Source organism: Apteryx rowi, unplaced genomic scaffold (genome assembly GCF_003343035.1).
Source record: "Apteryx rowi isolate R43461 unplaced genomic scaffold, aptRow1 scaffold_25, whole genome shotgun sequence".
NCBI lineage: Eukaryota > Metazoa > Chordata > Aves > Apterygiformes > Apterygidae > Apteryx > Apteryx rowi.
In genome coordinates this window covers 1767331-1787670 of record NW_020448863.1, presented here as the reverse complement: position 1 = coordinate 1787670, position 20340 = coordinate 1767331, and the positions used below count along the sequence as shown (strand labels likewise).

General features: G+C 39.6%; 1 protein-coding gene across 1 annotated transcript in view; it reads right to left on the bottom strand.

The window, feature by feature from the left end:
* Nucleotides 1–20340, bottom strand: part of PDE3A (phosphodiesterase 3A) — an 89911-nt gene that overhangs the window by 26135 nt on the left and 43436 nt on the right. The window contains exons 2-7 of the mRNA XM_026066912.1: nucleotides 16727–16987; nucleotides 13839–13993; nucleotides 9602–9717; nucleotides 5623–5842; nucleotides 1736–1821; nucleotides 1106–1275 (exon numbers count right to left, since the gene is read on the bottom strand). Coding sequence (XP_025922697.1) covers nucleotides 1106–1275; nucleotides 1736–1821; nucleotides 5623–5842; nucleotides 9602–9717; nucleotides 13839–13993; nucleotides 16727–16987 — 1008 coding nt within the window. The remainder of the gene's footprint in view (nucleotides 1–1105; nucleotides 1276–1735; nucleotides 1822–5622; nucleotides 5843–9601; nucleotides 9718–13838; nucleotides 13994–16726; nucleotides 16988–20340) is intronic.

The window sequence follows — 20340 nt, the reverse complement described above, 5'->3', positions numbered from 1 at the left end:
GAAATTCTGTGTATGAAACATCAGTCTCTGAATTTATCCATGAGAGACATTCATTCATGGGAATCATTCATTCATTTCCAAGGGAGGCATTCTTCTTCATTGTAAAATTTGCTGCAGTACAGAGGGGAAAATGTTCAGTTGCTACTTCACCATCAGGACCCATTCACTACAATCTAACATGGCTAACTGAGCATGTTCCAAGGGAAAACTTGCCCTTCTTACACTGAAACATATCTGTTTTTCAAGGTCTGCAAATAAAAGATAGGGGGCATGCCCCTCTTTTCTTATGTCTCCCTGTATACTTCCTCAAATCTCATCATTGCTAAGAAACAGCAATTGAGTAAAACCCAAAATGTCTCAAGAAAAATGATTTCTCTCATCATGTCCAACTCCAATTCAACAGATTACAAGAAATTTTACAAGAGCTCATGGCAACACAAATTTATTAGTTCAGTTGTACAGCAGGGTGTGGAAAATTTAACAGCTTTTCCTCTACACCTGAGTCAAACCTGCAGCTGAGTACAGGACTCATGAAAAGACCAGCACTTGTCAATGTTCAACACACTGCCATGTCCTTATGTTCAAGATTTATGATGACAATAATATCATATGGTACCCTCTGAAAAGTGTTAATTTATTTTAAAATAAGGACCACCATATATATAGCCAAGATTACAAGGCCATTGARAAGCTGAAGTAGCTGACCAGGAAGGCTATATATAATGCTGGTAATACTGAGATGATTATTTCTTTTCCTTCCAATCTATTGCCTTTAAAGGCAATGTTAACACAGAAGCCAAGCATTTTATAAGTGCCTAATGCCAGATCCAAAAGCTTGTATTTAGTCATCAAAATAGATGGTTCGTGCCTCACAAGTGGCCAGTGCTTAGCATCTCCCACACATTTCAATGGGTCCTTTAAATTCTGCAAAGTCAAACTTCCTATCACCAGGTAGGAGCCCACTGGTGGTTAAGGCAGCAGGTTCTGCTTAAAACCATGGTCACAGTCTTAGACAGCCCTGGGGTGGTCTTTTTCTTTCTTTCTTTCTTTTTTTCTCCAGTGATTCAGTATACACGGAGTACAGGGTGAGAGCAGAGCAAGCTACCTCAGGGGGTATCAAGGGGTGCAGGATGATAGTCTCAGGTGCGTATGTCCTACAAACGGATCCCTTCCGTGTCTGTTCTTTGGAGCCATCTGTCTCATCATCATTTTGTACAATGTCGCTGCTGTCACTGTTGTTGGTCTCATAGTCAGAAGTGGCTTGCGCAGGATCATCTACAACACAAATCACAAAGTTGGTGGTGTGAACAGCGAGGATTGCATGAATGTCATCCTGTGACCTTCTGAGTATAGCAACAGGATCTCTGACTCATAATACATATGTGCTGCTTGGCTGGGTCTAAAGTCGGACAATCTGTCCAAAGGCATTAAAGTATATGTCCTGCAGAGTGTAAAAAATGGGATCAGGGACTGAAGAGTCAGAAAATTTTTGTGGACCACTATTGGAAGAGGCTCGGTTAGATGAGGGAGAGACCATATTTACTTTATATTTCAACTCTATTCTTCTACAGCATTTTGCACATGTTGTAAAAGAATAAGGGAAAGAAGCCTCAAAGACAGTTTCTGTGGTCTCACCTACATAAATTCTTCTTTTACAAGAGAGAGGCATATCTACCCTTTCAACGAATGATTACTAAATTCCAAAGAATGAGATTTGTAATTAATGAAGAGTTACCTGTTCTATTCAGGGTGTGTGTGTTACCATCACCTCTGTCTACAGTCCCATCACTAGCTTCTATTTGGTTATAGGGTCTGCCACAGCTGAAATACAACAGCAAGAAACATACACAATATAAAGAACCATGCATATTAGATAGTCTTACACTAAACTATTTCCTGCTGGCAGTATAAGATTATGGCATACAATATAAGCTATGGTGCAGGGTGCATTCTCAAGATAAAATTACAAGATTGAGCTGAAGTTCTATCAGAAGTTAGGAATGCAAGAAGACAGCTTTATACCTTGGCTTAGCTGTCCATCTCCACTAGGTTTGTGTTGCCAACAGTAAATCTATACCATGTGATTTTTTAAAATATATTTACTATTTTCTAAGTTTACCAGTACAAAAAGTAAACTGGCTCTGTACAACAACTGCACTATAAATATGAATTAAAGAAGATGATGAAAATTTACCAGAGTGACATGGAATCTTATCTAATTCAAGTTGAATACTGCCATGCAGTGGATTTATTCTCCTTTTCTTGCCTGAAACTTGCAAATGTTCCTCTTTAATAATGCAAAAAGGTATGTTGCCGTTACTTCAGTGACAACATAGCAGCTACAGCAGAACCGAGGGGGTGTTTTGGACAGAGAATGAAGTGAGTGATTTGGCATCCGGACATTTAGCAATGGAACAACGTGACAAACAGTTTGCTTCACCATTCCCAAAACAGAAAGACATTGTGGGAAGGATAACCCCACCGAGGCCTTTCCAAATCACTGGCTATTCCTTTCCATTAAGATGTTTTTTTGCTTCTGTGTGATTCCCTTTCATCTCTAAACGAAAATTCAGTACCAGCTGGAACATCTCAAATTACAATGTCCCAACATGATTGAATCCAGGGCCTGAAGGAACAATGATATAGCATGAAAACATTAACAGAATTTAACAAATCTGAGACATCATTTAGCAGCCATTTAGCCAACCTTTCCATGAAAAACAGCCATTTTAAAATATCTTACTCTGGTTGGATTCAGTATTTTGTAGCATATCTTATCTATAACATTCCTTGCCGGTCAGCTATTATAAAACTATTTAGAGCAGTGTGACTTTATATTATGAACTTTGCAGCAATGTACGTGCACCGTACAAGAATGGCTCAAATCCTGGGCCTGATGGTTTTGCAAAGGTCATCCAAAATATATTCTGGAGTTTGGTATGCCCTGTAAAAGCAATCAATTCCTGAAAAGAATTTAAAATAAAAACACAAATCTGTATATAATAATACACGTGGTACATTGCCAAACAAATAAATCTTATATCACTCAGGTTTACAAACATGGTTAAAAAAATCTATTAATTTCTCTCTTTCACAATCCCTAAGGTTTCCATAGTGTCAATGCTAGCAAGCCAAAGAGTAAAGGTTATAAGAGGAAGAGAGTCTTTCATTGGTTGTGATGCTAACACGGCYTTCATGTTATTATGAGTACCAGAATATATACAAATTCACACTGATTTAGTATGTTTGGTCCACATAAAATACTATATCTAAAAAAAAATAATTACTGAACTACCTAGTAGAACACTTGATATCGACTCTCCATCAGAAGTAAACTTACCTTTGCAGTTTTAAATCAATTCCCTTCATGCATCATAATATAGTTTTTAACCACAAGACTGTGTAATATTTTTCACAGGATCCCTGCCTCATTCATTGAGCAGAATCCATAGTGATTATTTAAAATTTATTTTAACTGCGTTGCCTGGCATACATCCTTGTTACTACACTCTCTTCAAACTCTGCTGTCCTATCACATCTCATTTTGTGTGAAGTAAAAAAAGATCCTGGGCGGATATGATTCAAAGCATTGAATCCACCAAAAGTTTATTTCCTTTCTTGTGTTTATTATTTATTTATTTATTTTGCCTGGTTGAGGTTTGCTGACTTGGTATTGTTTTATAGCAAGGCAGTAAATGTAGAGGACTGCATACCCTGAATACTAGCAATCTACACAGTGAATGCTCGAGTTTGAAAGATTTATTCCCAGTGTCTGTTAATTTAATTCTCTCAGTATGTCTCAGCCATTTCATTTGTTTGTTTTTTATACTATGCTTATATTGGTAAGGGGGGGCATTATTTATGTGCTGTTGGTTCAGCTTCTGTGGGGGATATGATGTCTCTATATATTAATGGCTAGAAATGTGATAATGCTTACAAATTTTCAGTGATGGCTAAAGGGACAGTGACTTTATTAATATTAGTGGATGCCACTTCTATTAGCAGTAATTACACCATAACATTTTAAATAATGTGCTTGTTTCAAATAATCAGCAACACAGCCTATGCCAACAATGCAATTATTTGCACTGCTTACATAATCTAAGCACTTAAGCACAAGGAAATTAAGAATTTAGGTATGCTATACAACCTGTACAGACCAAACAGGACAGCAGCCACATTAAACTTAATGAGCATTTTACCATTGATTACACTGAAAACAAAGTCTATGCATATGTAGACAATGTATTTCATTACTATCCTCAACAATCTTAATGTTGATAGGGGCTTTTAGTTATTATTTTAGTCATTTTAATGTAACTGTTATATAACTATTCTCTTTAATGTGATACTGCCAGTGATAACTGTTACTAGCCAAAGGAATGATCAATATTTTGTTGAAATAGTTATATACACACAGTTTAACAGGACAGTACCATGTTTATGGTATATTTCTTATATGTAACACAGGTTTCATTTCAGATGAATCAGTGCAAATCTCAGTTTTGCAATATCATTGAAAACTTTGAAAAGTACTTTATTACTATTTAGATACCTACCCATGACTTTATAAGCCTGTCAGCATCCCAGCCTGAACTCATGTCAGTATGACTTTCTTGAGCAAATTTGCAGCCTCCAYTTTGAGTATCTCACTCCCACTTTCTACCCCTGAACATAGCGTATTGAGACACAGCCAAAGTCACATGACTCTGAGACCAGAAATTAGGTACTATTTCCAAAGATAGTCAAACCTGATAGCATTTAACCCAACACATTGCCTCAGGTGACATGCTGTCCTCTGGCTATGACCAAAAGTAACATCTAATGAGTAAGGTAACCTAGGAGCTACTCTGGAACAGGCTTCTAAATACTGACATTTACTACTATTCTGAACTGGATATATATTGCAAACTCCTGTAATCTGATTTAATATCAGATGAGTCCTGTTTGAGAAGTTAAACAGAACGGCCTTTTTTCTAAATGCTGATTTTGCAGGGCAGGTCTATATACTCTAATAATGAGACACCTTAAAATGTTCAACTAAACTGTGTTACTGTAACTTTCAGCAGTAGGAAGAACTCAAATGCAGTTGGCCTCTGAGAAGAAATCCCAATTTTGCATAACCTGACTCTATCCTAGGGAGGACATAATTCACCCATTCTGCGACTGCTCACAGTAACATAGCCTTCAGGTATTACCGGAACATGTTTGCCAGACACCRATCAGAGGGCTATAGGCCAGCAGCTTTCAAACCCTAGTAGTACCTAAGTAGTGACCTTAAAGTGACCTTAAAGTGACTGCTCATGTTTAGAGCACGGCATGAGAAACACTAGGTGTTAACATGAAATCAAACTCAGGGATCTGCAACTAATAGACAAAGGATTTATGAATTAGACTATGTATCTGACATAAGTAAAAGCTGTGAATGTCGTTAATTTGTCTTGTACTTTAAAAGCACTGTGTAGCATCAAACTACACAATTACTCACACGCTAAGGGCTGCTTAAATGTGGTGAAATACCAATATACAACACTGCAGCAAATTAAAGGATCTTGTATACAGGTCAGTTGTTTGCAGGGACAACRTGAAATGATTTCAACACATATCAAATTGCTGTCTTACCTGCTGCAAATAACAGAGGAGCTGATAATGGGGTCTGACACGCTTGGTGCACTCTGAGTAGAAGTTAAGACTTTGTGTGGCTTTAAGCCTTGCTTGGTGTCAGTGTCTGTAGAGTCTGGAAATGACATGGAAGATGTTCTTCTTGTAGGACTTGTGGCAGGGGTCCCCTGAACTGGTGAATGGCATGGGGAGGTGAGAGGTGAAATATTTGGAGGGATACCTGGCAAGAGAAAAGAAGAGTCTGCTCAATGAACAGAAGTAGCATGTGGATGTATGAGTTCACTGTGCAGATGCACAGGTACCAAGCAGAGATTCCAAACTGAAAAATAAACAAAAACCCTCCCTCCACTCTGAGCCAAGCTCTTGGCTGCCGCAGAGAGATGAAGCTGCATTAATATCACGGCTTCCACCTGCTGAAGATCTGGCTCAAAACATGAAGCATATTCTCCTGCTGAGTCAGATGCACAAACTGAGAGGCATGAAATCAAAGGCATGAATTAGTGGCATCGCAACTGGTATCAGCATGTTCTAGGGACAGAAGCACCAAACTCCAACCAAACAGTTCCCAGTCACACCCTCAGTTTCTCTTTGTTTGACTCTCTCCATCTGTAAAGCAGGGATAAGAAAAGTTTGCCCACTTTCCCAGCAAATTTGAATTTTTACATGTGAGAAAATTAGCAATAAACCAAAAAACCCCAATATTTAGTAGTAGCAAATTATAATAATATAAAATATTGCACTTACAATGTTGCCATTTCCACATTCCTCCCAGATTTAGACCTCCTCCTCCTCCTCCAGCTTGAGACTACTCTTAAATATCTACTGCTCACTGTGAGGAGACTTGTGACCGTTACCTGTATGGCTTGGTATTGTATTCCTGAGCTAATGTATGAGAAACTACTAATGTCCACATGTGCAAATGATAGCAGGATGCAGTTCTCTCTGTCCCCAATTCTATCTGAGTACAACTATCAAGACAAAATGCAGCAGCCTGTCCAGTGTTTGAGATAAAGTGCTATATACTCTTTGAATCCCCTTGAGATTTTTTTTGTCTCAGACAAAAAAAGGTCCCATCCACAATGAAGTGCAAGGGAGTAAACAGTATCTATCTTAAAAGGAAATGCATGTAAACTGACATTCCTCCTGAGCTTTGTTCCAAAGTCTGTAGGAGATCAGCCCCAGTTCATTTACCGTGTTCATCTTCAGAGCCAAATGGTATAAAGAGCTCAGGAACTTTAACTGTTTCTATGTTTGAATTGTGCCCATTACCTAAATGCATTCCAGACACAACAATTATCTTTGAACAAGGCAATATGTTGACCTAAGTTTATGAACTATTAACCTTGCAGGTATACGCATCTAGCTCCAGTGTTTTTCCTGATAACAGCTTATTGTGATATGAGGTTAAAATATGACTTACTGTTGACAATCTGAGACTTCAAAATAATATCTGACAATTACCACACTGTTACTTTGAGATATTCAGCATCTCCAAAATTTTGATTAGGCAATTGCTTCAGCAAGCATATGGCATGTATTACTGACTTAATTCAAGAACTGCAACTATGCTGTATTGAGATCAGAAACCTATGGCCTACAGTACAATTAAAAAAAAGTTATCAGATGGCCACGACATGTGAAAATTGCATTAAAATACAGAAAGCTCTGTTTCACRTTTACTAATCCTTTGAGATACCTGCTTTCCATCCAACAAAAATATGTCTTTAAAAATATTTCACAGTCCGTTATTTGCACAGAGAATCTAATCTGATTATAAACTATCTTTGAGCTACATGTTACCAGGTAATCCTCATGACTGTTAGAGAATGCAATATATATGGTCATCTTTCATCAATTTAAAGCTAATCTTGGGAATTTAAACAGCAACTTTTGCAATAACATCTCTAACCACAGCTGTCTTTCTACAGCTATTTCTGGGCTCCTGTCTCCTGAAATACTTTTTTAAAAGTAATTTGCCAGAGTGGGCAACCAAAAATAAGTAAGTCTACCAGAAAAATACAAACCTACTCTCAATAATCCAACATTTAACCATTTATTGCCAAAAGTGAGAGAAAATGTCTTGCCACAGCAATAAATTTTGAACAGTCAAAGTGAGAGAAGATGAACAATACTGGGGAAATTTTTTAAGTGTATCCATCTGTTTTGGTACTCCAGAACTTTCACACATGTGCAGTGTTTATGAAATAAAACAGTAAATTGGAGATTGTGGGAAATTATGTATGAAAACACTTGAGCTTACCTTAGAGTTTTGCCAAAGTAGGTATAGAAAGCACTACTTTAAAATGCTGGTGTTTTAAAGCATAATTAAAGTCATATTCCCTAGATTAACAGATTTACAGATTAACCTAGATTTACAGATTTACCTAGATCCGCTCTTAGCAAGAATAATTAAATATTGCCAATGGAGCTAAAATATAAAAGTTTAATTGGTAATAATCAGGGCAAATAAAAGCAATTCTTTAGATGGAACATGAAAACAAATCATAACTGAAAATGCATGATTTTAAAAAGTCTAAAACTGTGAACTGTCAAAATCTGATTCTTCTGCACAAAGAGCTGAGCCAAAATGTTTACTCCTGTGAATCACTGCCCCCTGGGAATTGCTTGTGAGGGAATGGAGCTCTCCATTCATCACTGGGGAGCTCACTTCTTTGTGCAGTAGAGTTGACTACTCACACTTTCTGGAAGAACAGACAAAAGATAAAGTGACTGATGGGATTGATAAGTCTCATTTTCCAAGTGAAAGTATTAATATCTCCTTTTCAAGGTATTSGGCTTATCTCTGAAAATCCAATACAAGTCTAAGTTGTATCTGTTTTGTTCTAAAACCAATTCCTGGATTCTTAGTACTATATCTCCATTATTTTCAAGTTTAATTTTATTCATTTGCTTAAGACCACTACTCTTGTAAGATAAGATTATGTAATTTAATCTTCACTGCAGTATAACAAAGCAGCTTCTGTATGAGAAGACATTAGACTCTCCAGTTTGAAAAAGATATGTGATGCGACAGAGCAGAATAATTGTGTAGCCATATTTTCAAATGAGTCTCTAAATTTGGATTCTCTGACTTTTTGGATGTCAGGCCTCAGGCATCTATCAATTTCCATCTGATGTGTGGGTGGTCACTATTTCTGAATGACATTATCGCAACTTGGTAAAAAACATGGGCTGATTTAAAAAAAAAAAAAAGGCAGCCTTGTGATCATTTCCATTTGCAAGTTAAAGCATGGGTAAACATTATTTTACCCTGGATTCATATGGGGAAAACAACATGTTACTATGGATTGCAAATACTTCATGGCTGTCATACTGCATATTTCATTGTTAATTAAAAAGTCACCTTCTCCATTTCTTTCCCTCAGTTAAAACATGAGTCATTTCTTTAAGGCTGTAAATGCTGAGTAAAAAAAGCATAATTTCTCATCTTTAAACATCAGTAAGAGCTACCTATATTTTCTCAGTAATGAATATGCAGAGACAATCTTATGAGTTACAACAGTTCTGTCTCGGATATGCTTGTGCAAAATAAGGTCAGTTGCTGCATACAAATCCAAATGGCTTAGTAGGTTGCGCTTCAGGAAATCACAGTCAGACAACATACAGAGACAGTTAATTTAACAAATGTTATAGAAAACATTTGGTTCTCAACCTTATTGTAGTCAAGGGAATTACATGAATATACATCACAGCACAATTTAGCATAGCGCCCACTGCATCTTCATGACTAACCTCCATAAAGCATAGAAGTCAAAACATGTACAGTGGCATTAGCATGAGCTATAGTATTTTAAGCCACACTATTTTTAAATAAAGGAAATAAATGTATTAATATTGATAGGAAAACAAGAAAAGACACAGATTGGACAGGGACCAAAAGCAGCTGCATGTGTTAGTCACCAGGTTTCCCAGGGCATGTGGCTAAGAGGGCTGGACAAAACCAGGGGCACCGACTCACCTTGCCGACTCTGTCTTTTGGCATTCAGGTGGTTTGTAGAAGACAGGGCGTAGGATGTGGAGAAGGACCTGCTTTTTGTGATTGTCATCAGAATTGAGCTGTTCCAAGAGTCAGTGCTGGAAAACAAGAGCACAGACAACCGTGGTTCAAAACGGTGCTGACTATAAAAGCCTGCATGGCAGAACTGAAGAAGTTTGGAGCAATAGCAAGAATGATGTGATATCAAGATAGCACAAAATCTCTAATGAGGAAAACAGCATTTTTCTGCTGGTTGAATTAGTATTCGTGAAGAGCTCAGTATTGTATTCAGCAAAAATATTTACAATGCAGACACTCCAAAGTTGGACTTCCTTCAGTGTCCAGGCCTATTCACTTTATTTACACAAAGATGTCTTCTTTATATTGTTCTGACAGTACAAAGAGGCTTAAGAGTAGACTTGAAATAAGTTACATTTATACCCTCTTTTAATGCCTCCTTACAACAACCAGAAGTGCCAGAAGTTCTCAGTGTAAATGAAAAATCAGTCTCCTTGACTTCTCTGCTGCAACTGCCAGCACAGACACCCATTAACCCTTCTGGCCCTGGAGGAGCTCCTCAGGAGGCACCATTCACCTCGGAAGAGCCTGCTAGGGGCGTGCCTCTTCTCCAGGTAAAGCACTTCATGCTCTAGCCAGCTTAAATTTATGTTGCATCTCAAAAAATTTCCTATTGATGGGCTCTGAAGAGGGCTGGCTGCTGATGCAAGAGAAACTCACTGAATGRAATGTGTGTGTGGGGACAAACGAAATGGTGTTCCCTTACAACAGGATGGGTGCATAGTGTCAGCTTTCGGGCTATCACTATATCTCAGATGGTGCCAAACAGTGCCGTAGAGTAGGAGAACTGCATTTTTCATTGTTTTCTTGAATGACAGTCATCAGACTTCAGCTCCTTGCAATGACGTAGCACAGGCTTTTATGATGAGGCCAATGACTTTTCTGAACAGACACACTAGGCCTCTCCGGCTCCATATTTCTCCCCACAATCTCAAATCCAGATCCCTCCTGTATCAAGTGATGAGATGAGACACAAGGCAGAAGACAGACTTTTAAAGCAGTCTAGTCCTAGCCTAACTTAAAAAAATTGTTCTGAAAGAAAAAATAGCATAACGTTTTAACTCTACTGACACTTTATTGTTCTGGAAGAACAAGCATTGCCCAATGAATTACAAAAATATTTGCTGGTCAGCTTCAAAGTTCAAAGGCCAGAATTCCTGTAATCTATGATGAAGTAAGAAGAAGAAAGAGTCCAGCTGTTTAGTTTTTTGTTTTAGTTTTTGTTTTTTCAGATGACGGGAAGAATATAAAACACTAGGTCACAGCAGAAAAAGAAATCTTATTAAGGAAGACCCATTGGATATAGAAGTGACTGAAGACAGGAATGAGGAAGCTATTATTTTTACCAAATCATTTGAAACTATGAGCAGACCACGTTTACCAGTTAGACCACAGTTACCAGTTTAGTCAAATGGGGTTGCAGGAATGCAGGATTCCTAATCTTAAACAGAGATTTAAGGAGATGTTTGCAAATCCAAGACTACAGAAATCTGGAGGTGATGTCCTATGCTGTAGGGCACATATGATGCAGATTCTGTAATTGCAAAAACTGTCATGGGCTGACTCCATGGGCATTCCCCCTCTTCTCCCCTTTGAGCCATGAAACACTCCCTTCTCTGTGCCCTATGGCATACCTGGATTTGGTGCTGGGGAAGTGGCAGGTAATAAAGGAGATTTTTTCCCTTCAATTCAAAATTCTTTTCCTTGAAAGCATATCTGTATTGGTCTGCCAAAACTTTTAAGGATAGACTTACAGGCTTCATTTTTCCCCTTTCTGGAATACACATTGTTTCTCCTACTGTAAAAGAAGATCTGCAAACAGTAGGCTGGGAGGCTTGACAGAGCTATAATTATACAATTGGCGACATTAAACACAGGAAGAATTGATAGCCTGGTTAGTTGGCACACCATGAAGCGTTATATAACAGCTGTAGAAAAGGACCAACAATAATATTTAATTGCCCCCCTTCTCCCTCAGATTCCCATCTTAGGATGCTTACATACTACGCGAGAGTCTGGGATCAACAGTATAAATCAAATGCACCCTGGGAACCACAGAGGAACAGTGACTGAAGAGTGTTTCCATTTGGTTATAGCTTCTTTATATTTACTTTTACTGAGATACATGGGACTCCTCATAAAGGGAATTTTGGCTAACCATTTATTTTTCTTGCACCAGACATTTAGTGTACTTTGCAGGCGACCTTAAGCACCTAGGCTCCCTATACGAGAGATTCCTGTATGGGGAAGAAACATATCTGGAAGAGAGACTGAAAAGACTGATAAAAGCCAGCAGTCTGGGGCTACATTCACCCAAGCAACAACATGCACTGGGGATGTTATGTTGGGCTTTCTCAAATCCTGTCTTTTCCTCCCTCACAGGCACCAAATTTTGAATTGCAGATAAGCACACATTTTTGAGATCACAGGCCTAAATTCTCTGCTTGAATTTAGTACTTTTGCTCTGCTCTTCCTTTGCCCCCAACAAAACATGTCTCCACGCTCTTTCCTCACCCAACAGCTCTGAAATTATAGCACTTCCTCAGGTTGGGAGGGGATATGAACATTATTCTCCTAGGACAGCACTGTAACTATCCAGCTGCTCTGCTCCGTTCTGACTAGAATAGAAAAATATTCATGGAGCCAGAAAGGATGAAGGGGAGTACAAGAACTGTATACCAGTATTCAGACTTCCCYCTCTGATGAAACAGCTATGCGATACATGCGATATAACATACTTAACAGCTCAGGGACCCAAGCCTCTCTTTTCTGAGCAAGACAAACAAATAATGTACAATTCCTCCAGAGTCTGTTGCAATCGATGTTGAGGCTTTATTATCCTGCTTTGTTGCTGTGATTCTTCCAGTGTCAGCCCCTGCTTACAGTATCCCTGAAAGTAAGGTGCATGTTAGATACATAAATACTTAAATGCATCATAAGTAAAAGTTGGCATTCAGTTTGCACCCCATCAGAACAGCTGTGTTTATTCCCTCTTAGCGGAAAATAAGGAAAATCTTTTAACTAGATGAGACAACTCGGATTAAGGATATTTTTAAGTGTCAACTATTGGTGGTACTAACCACCAAAAGTTTTGAAGCCTTGGGCATATTGACAGAAACATGGATTTCAGCTTTAGCTTTTGTTTCTGTGTCAAAGGTACAATACAACACCAAAATCTCAGTCTGAATCGCAGAATCTAAACTCTGTGGTCAACAGGAAGGAAGTGCTCCACTGCACTGCTTAAAATCAGGGAAAGTATGGCACTTAACCTGCAGGACAACTCTACACTGCCCGTTTCACTTACAACTGGGTTTTCAATCTCTACTGGTAACTCTTCCTTTGTAATTTTACTCTTAGGTAAAACTTTTTTAACAATCATTGCAAATCTACCTAGAAACTAAACTTTCTTCTCTCTACTAAACTACTTCTGACCTTGCCTTTAAAAAATCAAGCTTCTCCCTGCCACTGTCTAATTCACTGTTTTTGACTGATCATCTATTGTTGGTATTGCATTTGCGCGGGTTCCTCTGAATGCTCATCAGGTCTTGTTTGGGGAGCCTTAAGCGCTTGTGATGTTCTGGAAATACGTGTGTAAATGGGATAAAGGGCTTGCCCAGTGCTGTAGGATCTTTTGATATGTCATTTGTATGGAGAAAAAAAACACAGAATTGCTTATTTGGGGAGAGTTTATGTTCTGCAAGGTAGTATCTTGAAGATAGAGAAGTGCTTTATGAATTTGTTTAATGACTGGAACGTATCACAAGGTGTGTTCCTGAAAGTGATGTTCAGCAGCTCAGTTACCTGTTGGAATTGTCCCTTGGCTGGGTGATATCCAGGGAGAAAACCTCTGCATATCAAGGATGTTAGTCACATAGTCTTGCCTTGCTTCCAGTTTTATTGTATAATTCTTCACATTGCTAGCCTAAATTTATTTTTTTCCTACTTTCTTTCCCAGTAATAGGAATAGTTCCAGCATAATTTAACTAATCTGCATTCCTTTGGTAACCCCATTTAGAGAGATGTGAAGAAATCATTCTAATGTGCTTTGTAGCCAGCACTTTTACAAATGGACATCATCACACAGAACCAAAGAAATTTGTCCTGAGACACACACAAAAGACAGAGGAGGTAATTTGCTAACCTGGATGAAGATGATTCATGAGGTTTGATGCTAGCACTGCGATCCCTTCTCACTGGGGCTGGCTCCAGCGTAGGCAATCCTGTGGCTGATGTTGTTGTGGTCCAAGTTGAGGACACTCGTCTCAGCAGTCCTGGAGGCAAACTTCTCCGTAAGCGCTAGAGAGAAATCAATTTCTTACAGTTTACATAGACTTACAAGAGTTTTAAACACGCAGAAGAAAAACATTATCTATCGTTTGATTAATTTTTCCTGACAACACCTGGTGAGGTACCTTAAGTTTGGATTTTCCCAGGTATTAAGCTGCCTAACTCCCACTGAAATCAACACAGCCAGGTGCTTTAAATGCTTGGAGGATTTGGAACTTCCTCCCTGTTTTGAGATGGTGAAGTTAAGAAAAAGCTATCTATCCACAACCCAATAATCACAGACATTCAGCACTTGGAGCTCTCACTGAGTAAGCATTGAGCAATTGAGAAATTTTGGTCTTATGTGACTTGGCCAAGGTCACTTAGCAAGTCATTTAGAGCCACTAAGATGACTAAAGGATTGCAGCATTTGTCATAGGAGAAGCAGCTGAGAGAGTTGGGATTGTTTGGCCTCAAGAGGAGAAGGCCTGGGGGGATCCAATCAATGTATATAAATACCTGATGGGAGGGTCTAAGGAAGATGGAGCCAGACTCTTCTCAGTAATGTCCAGTGATAGGACAAGAGGTAATGGGCACTAATTGAAATGCAAGAAATTCCATTTAAACATAAGAAAAAAACTTTTTTACTGTGAGGGTGGTCAAACACTGGAACAAGATTCCCAGAGAGGTTGTGGAGTGTCCACCCTTGGATATACTCAAAACACAGCTGGACACAGTTCTGGTCAACCTGCTCTAGCTGGCCCTGCTTTGAGCAGTGGGATTTGACTAGCCAGTCTCCAGAGGTCCCTTCCAACCTCAACCCTTCTGTGATTCTGTGATTTAAGCTGCCATGAGTGCTCTGACATGAGAGACGCAAGGCAAGAAAAGCTGAAGGAAAAATAAGGGAGGGGAAGCATCAACTTTTTTTCCTGATATATCTACCCAGTTTGAAGATAGCCCACTAAAATAAAACTTCCATGCTCTAGGTTATGATGTCTTCCGAAAAGCTTAAAGAGAGAGCATGACTGTTCACAGCAGATTTTTTCTGACCACCTTGCATTTTTCTTTCACCTCACTCTATTCCTTTTTTCCTGCTAATAGTACCATCATTTTTCCAAGGTGGGAAGGCAGACAGAGGAAATAGGGGATGATGATATGGACAGTCTTTGTGGAGCCAGATTTGCTGTTGTAGATGCTACCAATTTGTAAGATGTTTTTCTTATCTTGTGAAGTATTTACAGTTAAGAACTAAAATAAATATTTCTCTGGGATGGAGAGCTTTGACCTTGCCAGAGGCTTAAGAGATATGAGATGGAAGACACTTGTGGCTCAGAAGGATCAAGCAAATAAATAAATGTATTAATACCTTACCCTAAATACTCAGATGCTTATGGTAACATCCCTAAATCTATATTTAGGCACTTAAATAAATGATTGTAAGCGTGTTACATTTTTGTGAACCACAATGTGTTTAGGTCAGTGAATTCTTCAGTCACAAATTATTCCTCTGCAGCATTTAACTCATTTCTTCATCCTTCCCTTCTCTTCTCCTCACTAGGCATTATGCAATAGCAAACGGGTATCTGCTCACTGTGTTTGCTCATGTGATGGCAGTGTTCCTCCACATAACTTTTCCCCTCAGTGCCTAGAGTCCAGCCATTATGCACGTGCACACTAAAATTAACTGGAACATATTTTTCACAACCTGTGAACACCCATTTCATTTTTTTGTATGCAGCAGCTACACAGGCAAATAGAGTATTAATAATCATCACACTAAAATAAATAAAAAAAGAATCATGAACGTTGCAATTCAGATGCCAGGAAATGCTAGAATGAATGCTGGCTGTGCAATTTGAACAGCTAAAAGTGAAAAACATTTGCCTATGCAACAGTAGTCTGCCTATGTTTAATTTTACAAGGGAAATCACAGGACAGAAGTATTTTGGTTTGGTGACAGAAGTATTTTGGTTTGGTTCCAAAAGTGAAATGTAAGCCTTGCAGGGCGGCTAATTAGCAATGAACCTACAACTCAAACTACTTTGTAGCTGAGGTGTTTTTTCTAGCTGCTCATTCACTGAATGTGAATAACACTGGTCATTTCCCTATCTTTCAGAATCCTGAGCATCCATAAAGCCATCTGTCAAGGCAGTAATATACATACACTTTGATTCAGTTTTTTTTTTTTCCTCAAGAATTTCTCATGAGCTTACAATATTTGTCATACTAAATACTGTGTCTTTTTTTTTTTTTAATGAAACATTTGCAACTTGATTCAAAGCTCCTGAAAGCCGTCAACAGAGTTTTCCATTACCTTCTATAGGTTTTACATTTTAAGCTCAGGGAAGTAAGAAGAGACTGAATTTTTTATGGAATTTCAAATTCCAACCTTCAAAGCAGGGAATAAGATCCCTCACATTACCATTCCCTACTGCTTATCAACTAGGAAGGTCACCCTACATGCAGCAGCTCAAATATTTTGAGTGGGAGAGGAATTGCTGTGTGAGAAGCAACAGGGCAGATGTCTGAGTATGGATGCTGAAATGCTTTTGCTTGCTCTGCTCCCTATCATTTCCTCATTTAAGCTCCTCCCAACACCTGCTAGGAAAATGGCATAACTTCTGTGCGAATTTTCCTGGGTCAAACATCCAATTACAAAAATGCCTGGACCAAAGTTAAGCTGGCCATGAGTTGAAGGAACTGTCTTATTATGAAACCAACAGTCAAGTTTTAATATGATGGGCAGGACCATCAAGTACTCACCTTGGGAATAGCTAGTTTTTCTCCTTTTTCCTGACATTCCTCTGAGTCAGAGCAGGTGTAGTTTTCACTGAAGGACACCAAAGGGTTCACTCTTGGCTTGTGAATGGCCTGGAAGGTTAACTGCGTATTAAGCAGGTTGCTCACTGTTCTCAGCGATGTGCACACATTGGGGGGCAGTGAAGGATCTGCCAGAAGGTCTGTAATGAGCCCATGCGCTTCTCCCATGACAGCGATATCCACTGTAATACTGGTACCAGAAGACTGAAGAAGACAAAAATAATATATGTAAGGCAATAGAAGTGTGCAACCTGCTAAGCAGTATCTAAATTTGTGGTGAACTTTCTCAGTAACTTTTGTTAAAGGGCTTATGCAGAGTGGAAAAATAATAAAATGAAATAATTATTTAAACAAGGAGAGTCATGCTGAACGGATTGAGCACCAGCCATAATGGTCACACTCCACAAAAAGTTTGGAATTTCATCTTACCTAATTTCATAGCTTTCATCACCTACAGCTTACTTGCCCTATCTGAAGGAGTTGTTCAGGATCCCTATAGAGACACAGTCAATGGTCAGGGGCTATTTGTACAATTCGTTTTGGAGACCTAGCTTAGGATGGAAGGAAGTTCCTCTTGAGAGATGCCTTTTTACTAACCACAAAGGGATCTAGGACAACTAACTTACATTCAGTGCTTATGCTTCAATGAATGAAGTGAATGCCAAGCATGAGATTTTTAAAAGACCTCCACACTGTTGAAATATAGCATTCTGGTGTGGTGGCAACAACAATCTTTGACAAGCAATTGTGTATTGGGCAGCTATACTGAAATTGAAACAGAACAAAAATTGAATTATCCAATCCTCATTCAGACAAAAGTGACAAGAAAAATTACTCTACAAACTTGTATGACCAATTCAGATGGCTCTTACTTCCTGCTGGCTTTGAAATAGATTCCTACTTTACATATATCCTTTAAAAAGGATAATTAACTAAAGTGGTGTGGAAGCAGAAATAACTCTGAGGAACAGTTCTTACCACTGGCAGGTCTCGCACATCCTACCTGGTACACACATATAATTGACCTGTACATTTTGCACCACAAACCAACCGTGATATGGGCAAACTGCCCTCATATGCACAGTCTACTCATCACATCTGCAGGGAATCTCACACATCTGGAACACCTTGGACTTACGGTCATGCACAAGAGGGTTGATCTATATACATCCACCTTGAGTTTGTCCACAATTTCCAATCATCCAGCAGCTCCAACTACTACCTGTCCCGAAACACAGTAGAGCAATATATTGCCACTAAAAGAAACAGTCTACTGCCAAAACCAGGAAAGTTACCAAGTCTGTGAATTGAAAACTGATGAGGCAATTGTAAAAGGCTGAGGATCTTTCAAATCTACTAGAAGAACAGGGAGATTGGATATATACTGCAGCAGAATAAACAGAAAGGCAGGAAGGACACCTTTCATCACTTCTGAACTTTCAGTACAGCAGTGACATTTCAGCCTTGCCAGCTGACACACTATAAATCACCATAAATTCTACCTGAAATCACTAATTCAAGGTACTCCAAGACTGACCATTACTCCTTTGGTGCACTTCAGAGATGTAAGTGTAGTCCTGCTGTTACTGCTTGGGACTTTTCAGCAGGTGTAAACACAGTACACCTGGGGCACCCTCCCAGAAGAATTTGTGCTTATTTGCTTTCATATATTTCTTAGAAAAATCTAAGATATGTAGTTTTCCAAATTATGCCTGTGAAAAGAGCATAAAGGTTTCTTGAAGTGGGAAGTACATAGGATGGMGAATCGGGCAGACCCTGTTTAATCAGAACCCTGGCTGGGAGCGACCCACCAGGAATAGCATTTACGGGCCTCCCAATACATTGACGAACAGCATTCATCACCAGAGCCTGGAACTGCTTCAGGCTCACAAAAGGCTTTACGAGCAATAGCAAAATAAAAACTTTCGGAGGAAAGTGATTTATTAGCTAAATTTTAGTCACATGTGAGCTGAGGCAAGAAACAAAATTGTTTTGATTAAGGCGATACATATATAGCGGGTACACATCAGCATTTCACTTTGGATCAGAGGTATGCTTTTGAAGCAAGCATCCCTGTTGTCCTCAATTACCATGTGAAGTCTTTAGCCTGCATTGCAGAGTACTCTGGCAGCATAAAAACTGCTTTCCTTCAGATGAAACTGAACTGTGAGGTGTGCTCCAGGAGTGCCTTTAATGCACTCCAACTGCTAATAGGCTTTCAGCCTGAAATAACCTCTCTCCACCACAATCCCAAATGCGTGGTGTGGACATCAGGTCCRTGGCACTAGCTGTTTCACTCCACTGATCCACTCTGATTGTGCCCTACTTCTTGCTAATGTAGAYGTGATCCTCAGGACCAGGACACGGGCCCTCTCGCTCTCCATCTTCCCATGCAACCAGAAAGCCAGCCTCTTCTTTCTACATTTCTGGTTTATTTTCTTTGGTACAACGACAAAGACAAGAAACTATTTCATATGCTAAAGAGCTGTCTTATCCTACTGAAAAAAACAAATGGCTGAAGTTCATTTAATGGTTCTTTATATTGCTTAACCTCTCAGGAGTCCATGCAGAAGATTCTGGCAGATGCTAAAGAAAATTCTTAAATTAAAAGACAGGGCTTGGGATGGGAGGAATTAATTATCTGTCTTAACCTCAGCTCTAAAAAACAGACCAAAGGGGAGTGAGGGAGAATACATCATTCAAAGTGCGATAGAAGCCTCATATTTTCAGCAAAACTGCATAATCTACAGTTTGAAATTCTATTAAGCCTGGGGCCTGAAGTTGTTGACTGCTGATCAGAGACAGAGATTAATACGCCAATGAAGTAAACAAGTCTGACTCAGCGGGCCATACGCAGAGGCCCAGATTTTGTAGAGTAGTGCTAATATTTTGCAAAGCAGCCAGCATTGTTCTCCACGATCAGCACCAAGTGAGGGGCAGGGGACAGGGGCAGGGGAGAGGGAAACAGCCCTTCTCTTTTCAACGGTGCGTTACTGCCGCGTGGCGCCTGACGTGCGGGGAGACCTTGTCACGGTGCGGGGAACCCTTCCTTGAATCTGCTACCCGGCCAATTTATGTGACTCAAACTGCGGGCTGCCCGGGGTTGTGTGAGGAGCTGGTGCTGAGGACATGTGGGAACAGGGACACCATGCGCAGGGGTTGTATCCTCCCTCCTGAGCTGTGCCAAGGAGAGCCTGCGACCGACCTGACAAGGTAGGCACTTACCAGCACGACACAGTAATGCAGCTGAAGCCGATGCCCTCACCAGAATAAATAAGTGGGAATGAAGCATGACTTTGAAAGCGTGCATTGCAACGGGGAAAGGCTCCAGAGCTGGCAAAATCATGGATGATACCACCACGCACTGAGCATTATAAGCTCTTCATGTAGCAAAGTGGCAAGACCTTTAGGATTTTTGACCAAAAGGGTACTGCCTGCAGAGCAGCAGCTTTCAACTGACACCTTGCACCAAAGCCATGCAGCCGCTCAGCCCGCCTGGGCAACGCGTGCCCAAGAGGTCAGTCTCAACCGTGCAAGGACCTGGAGCAAATGCTTTG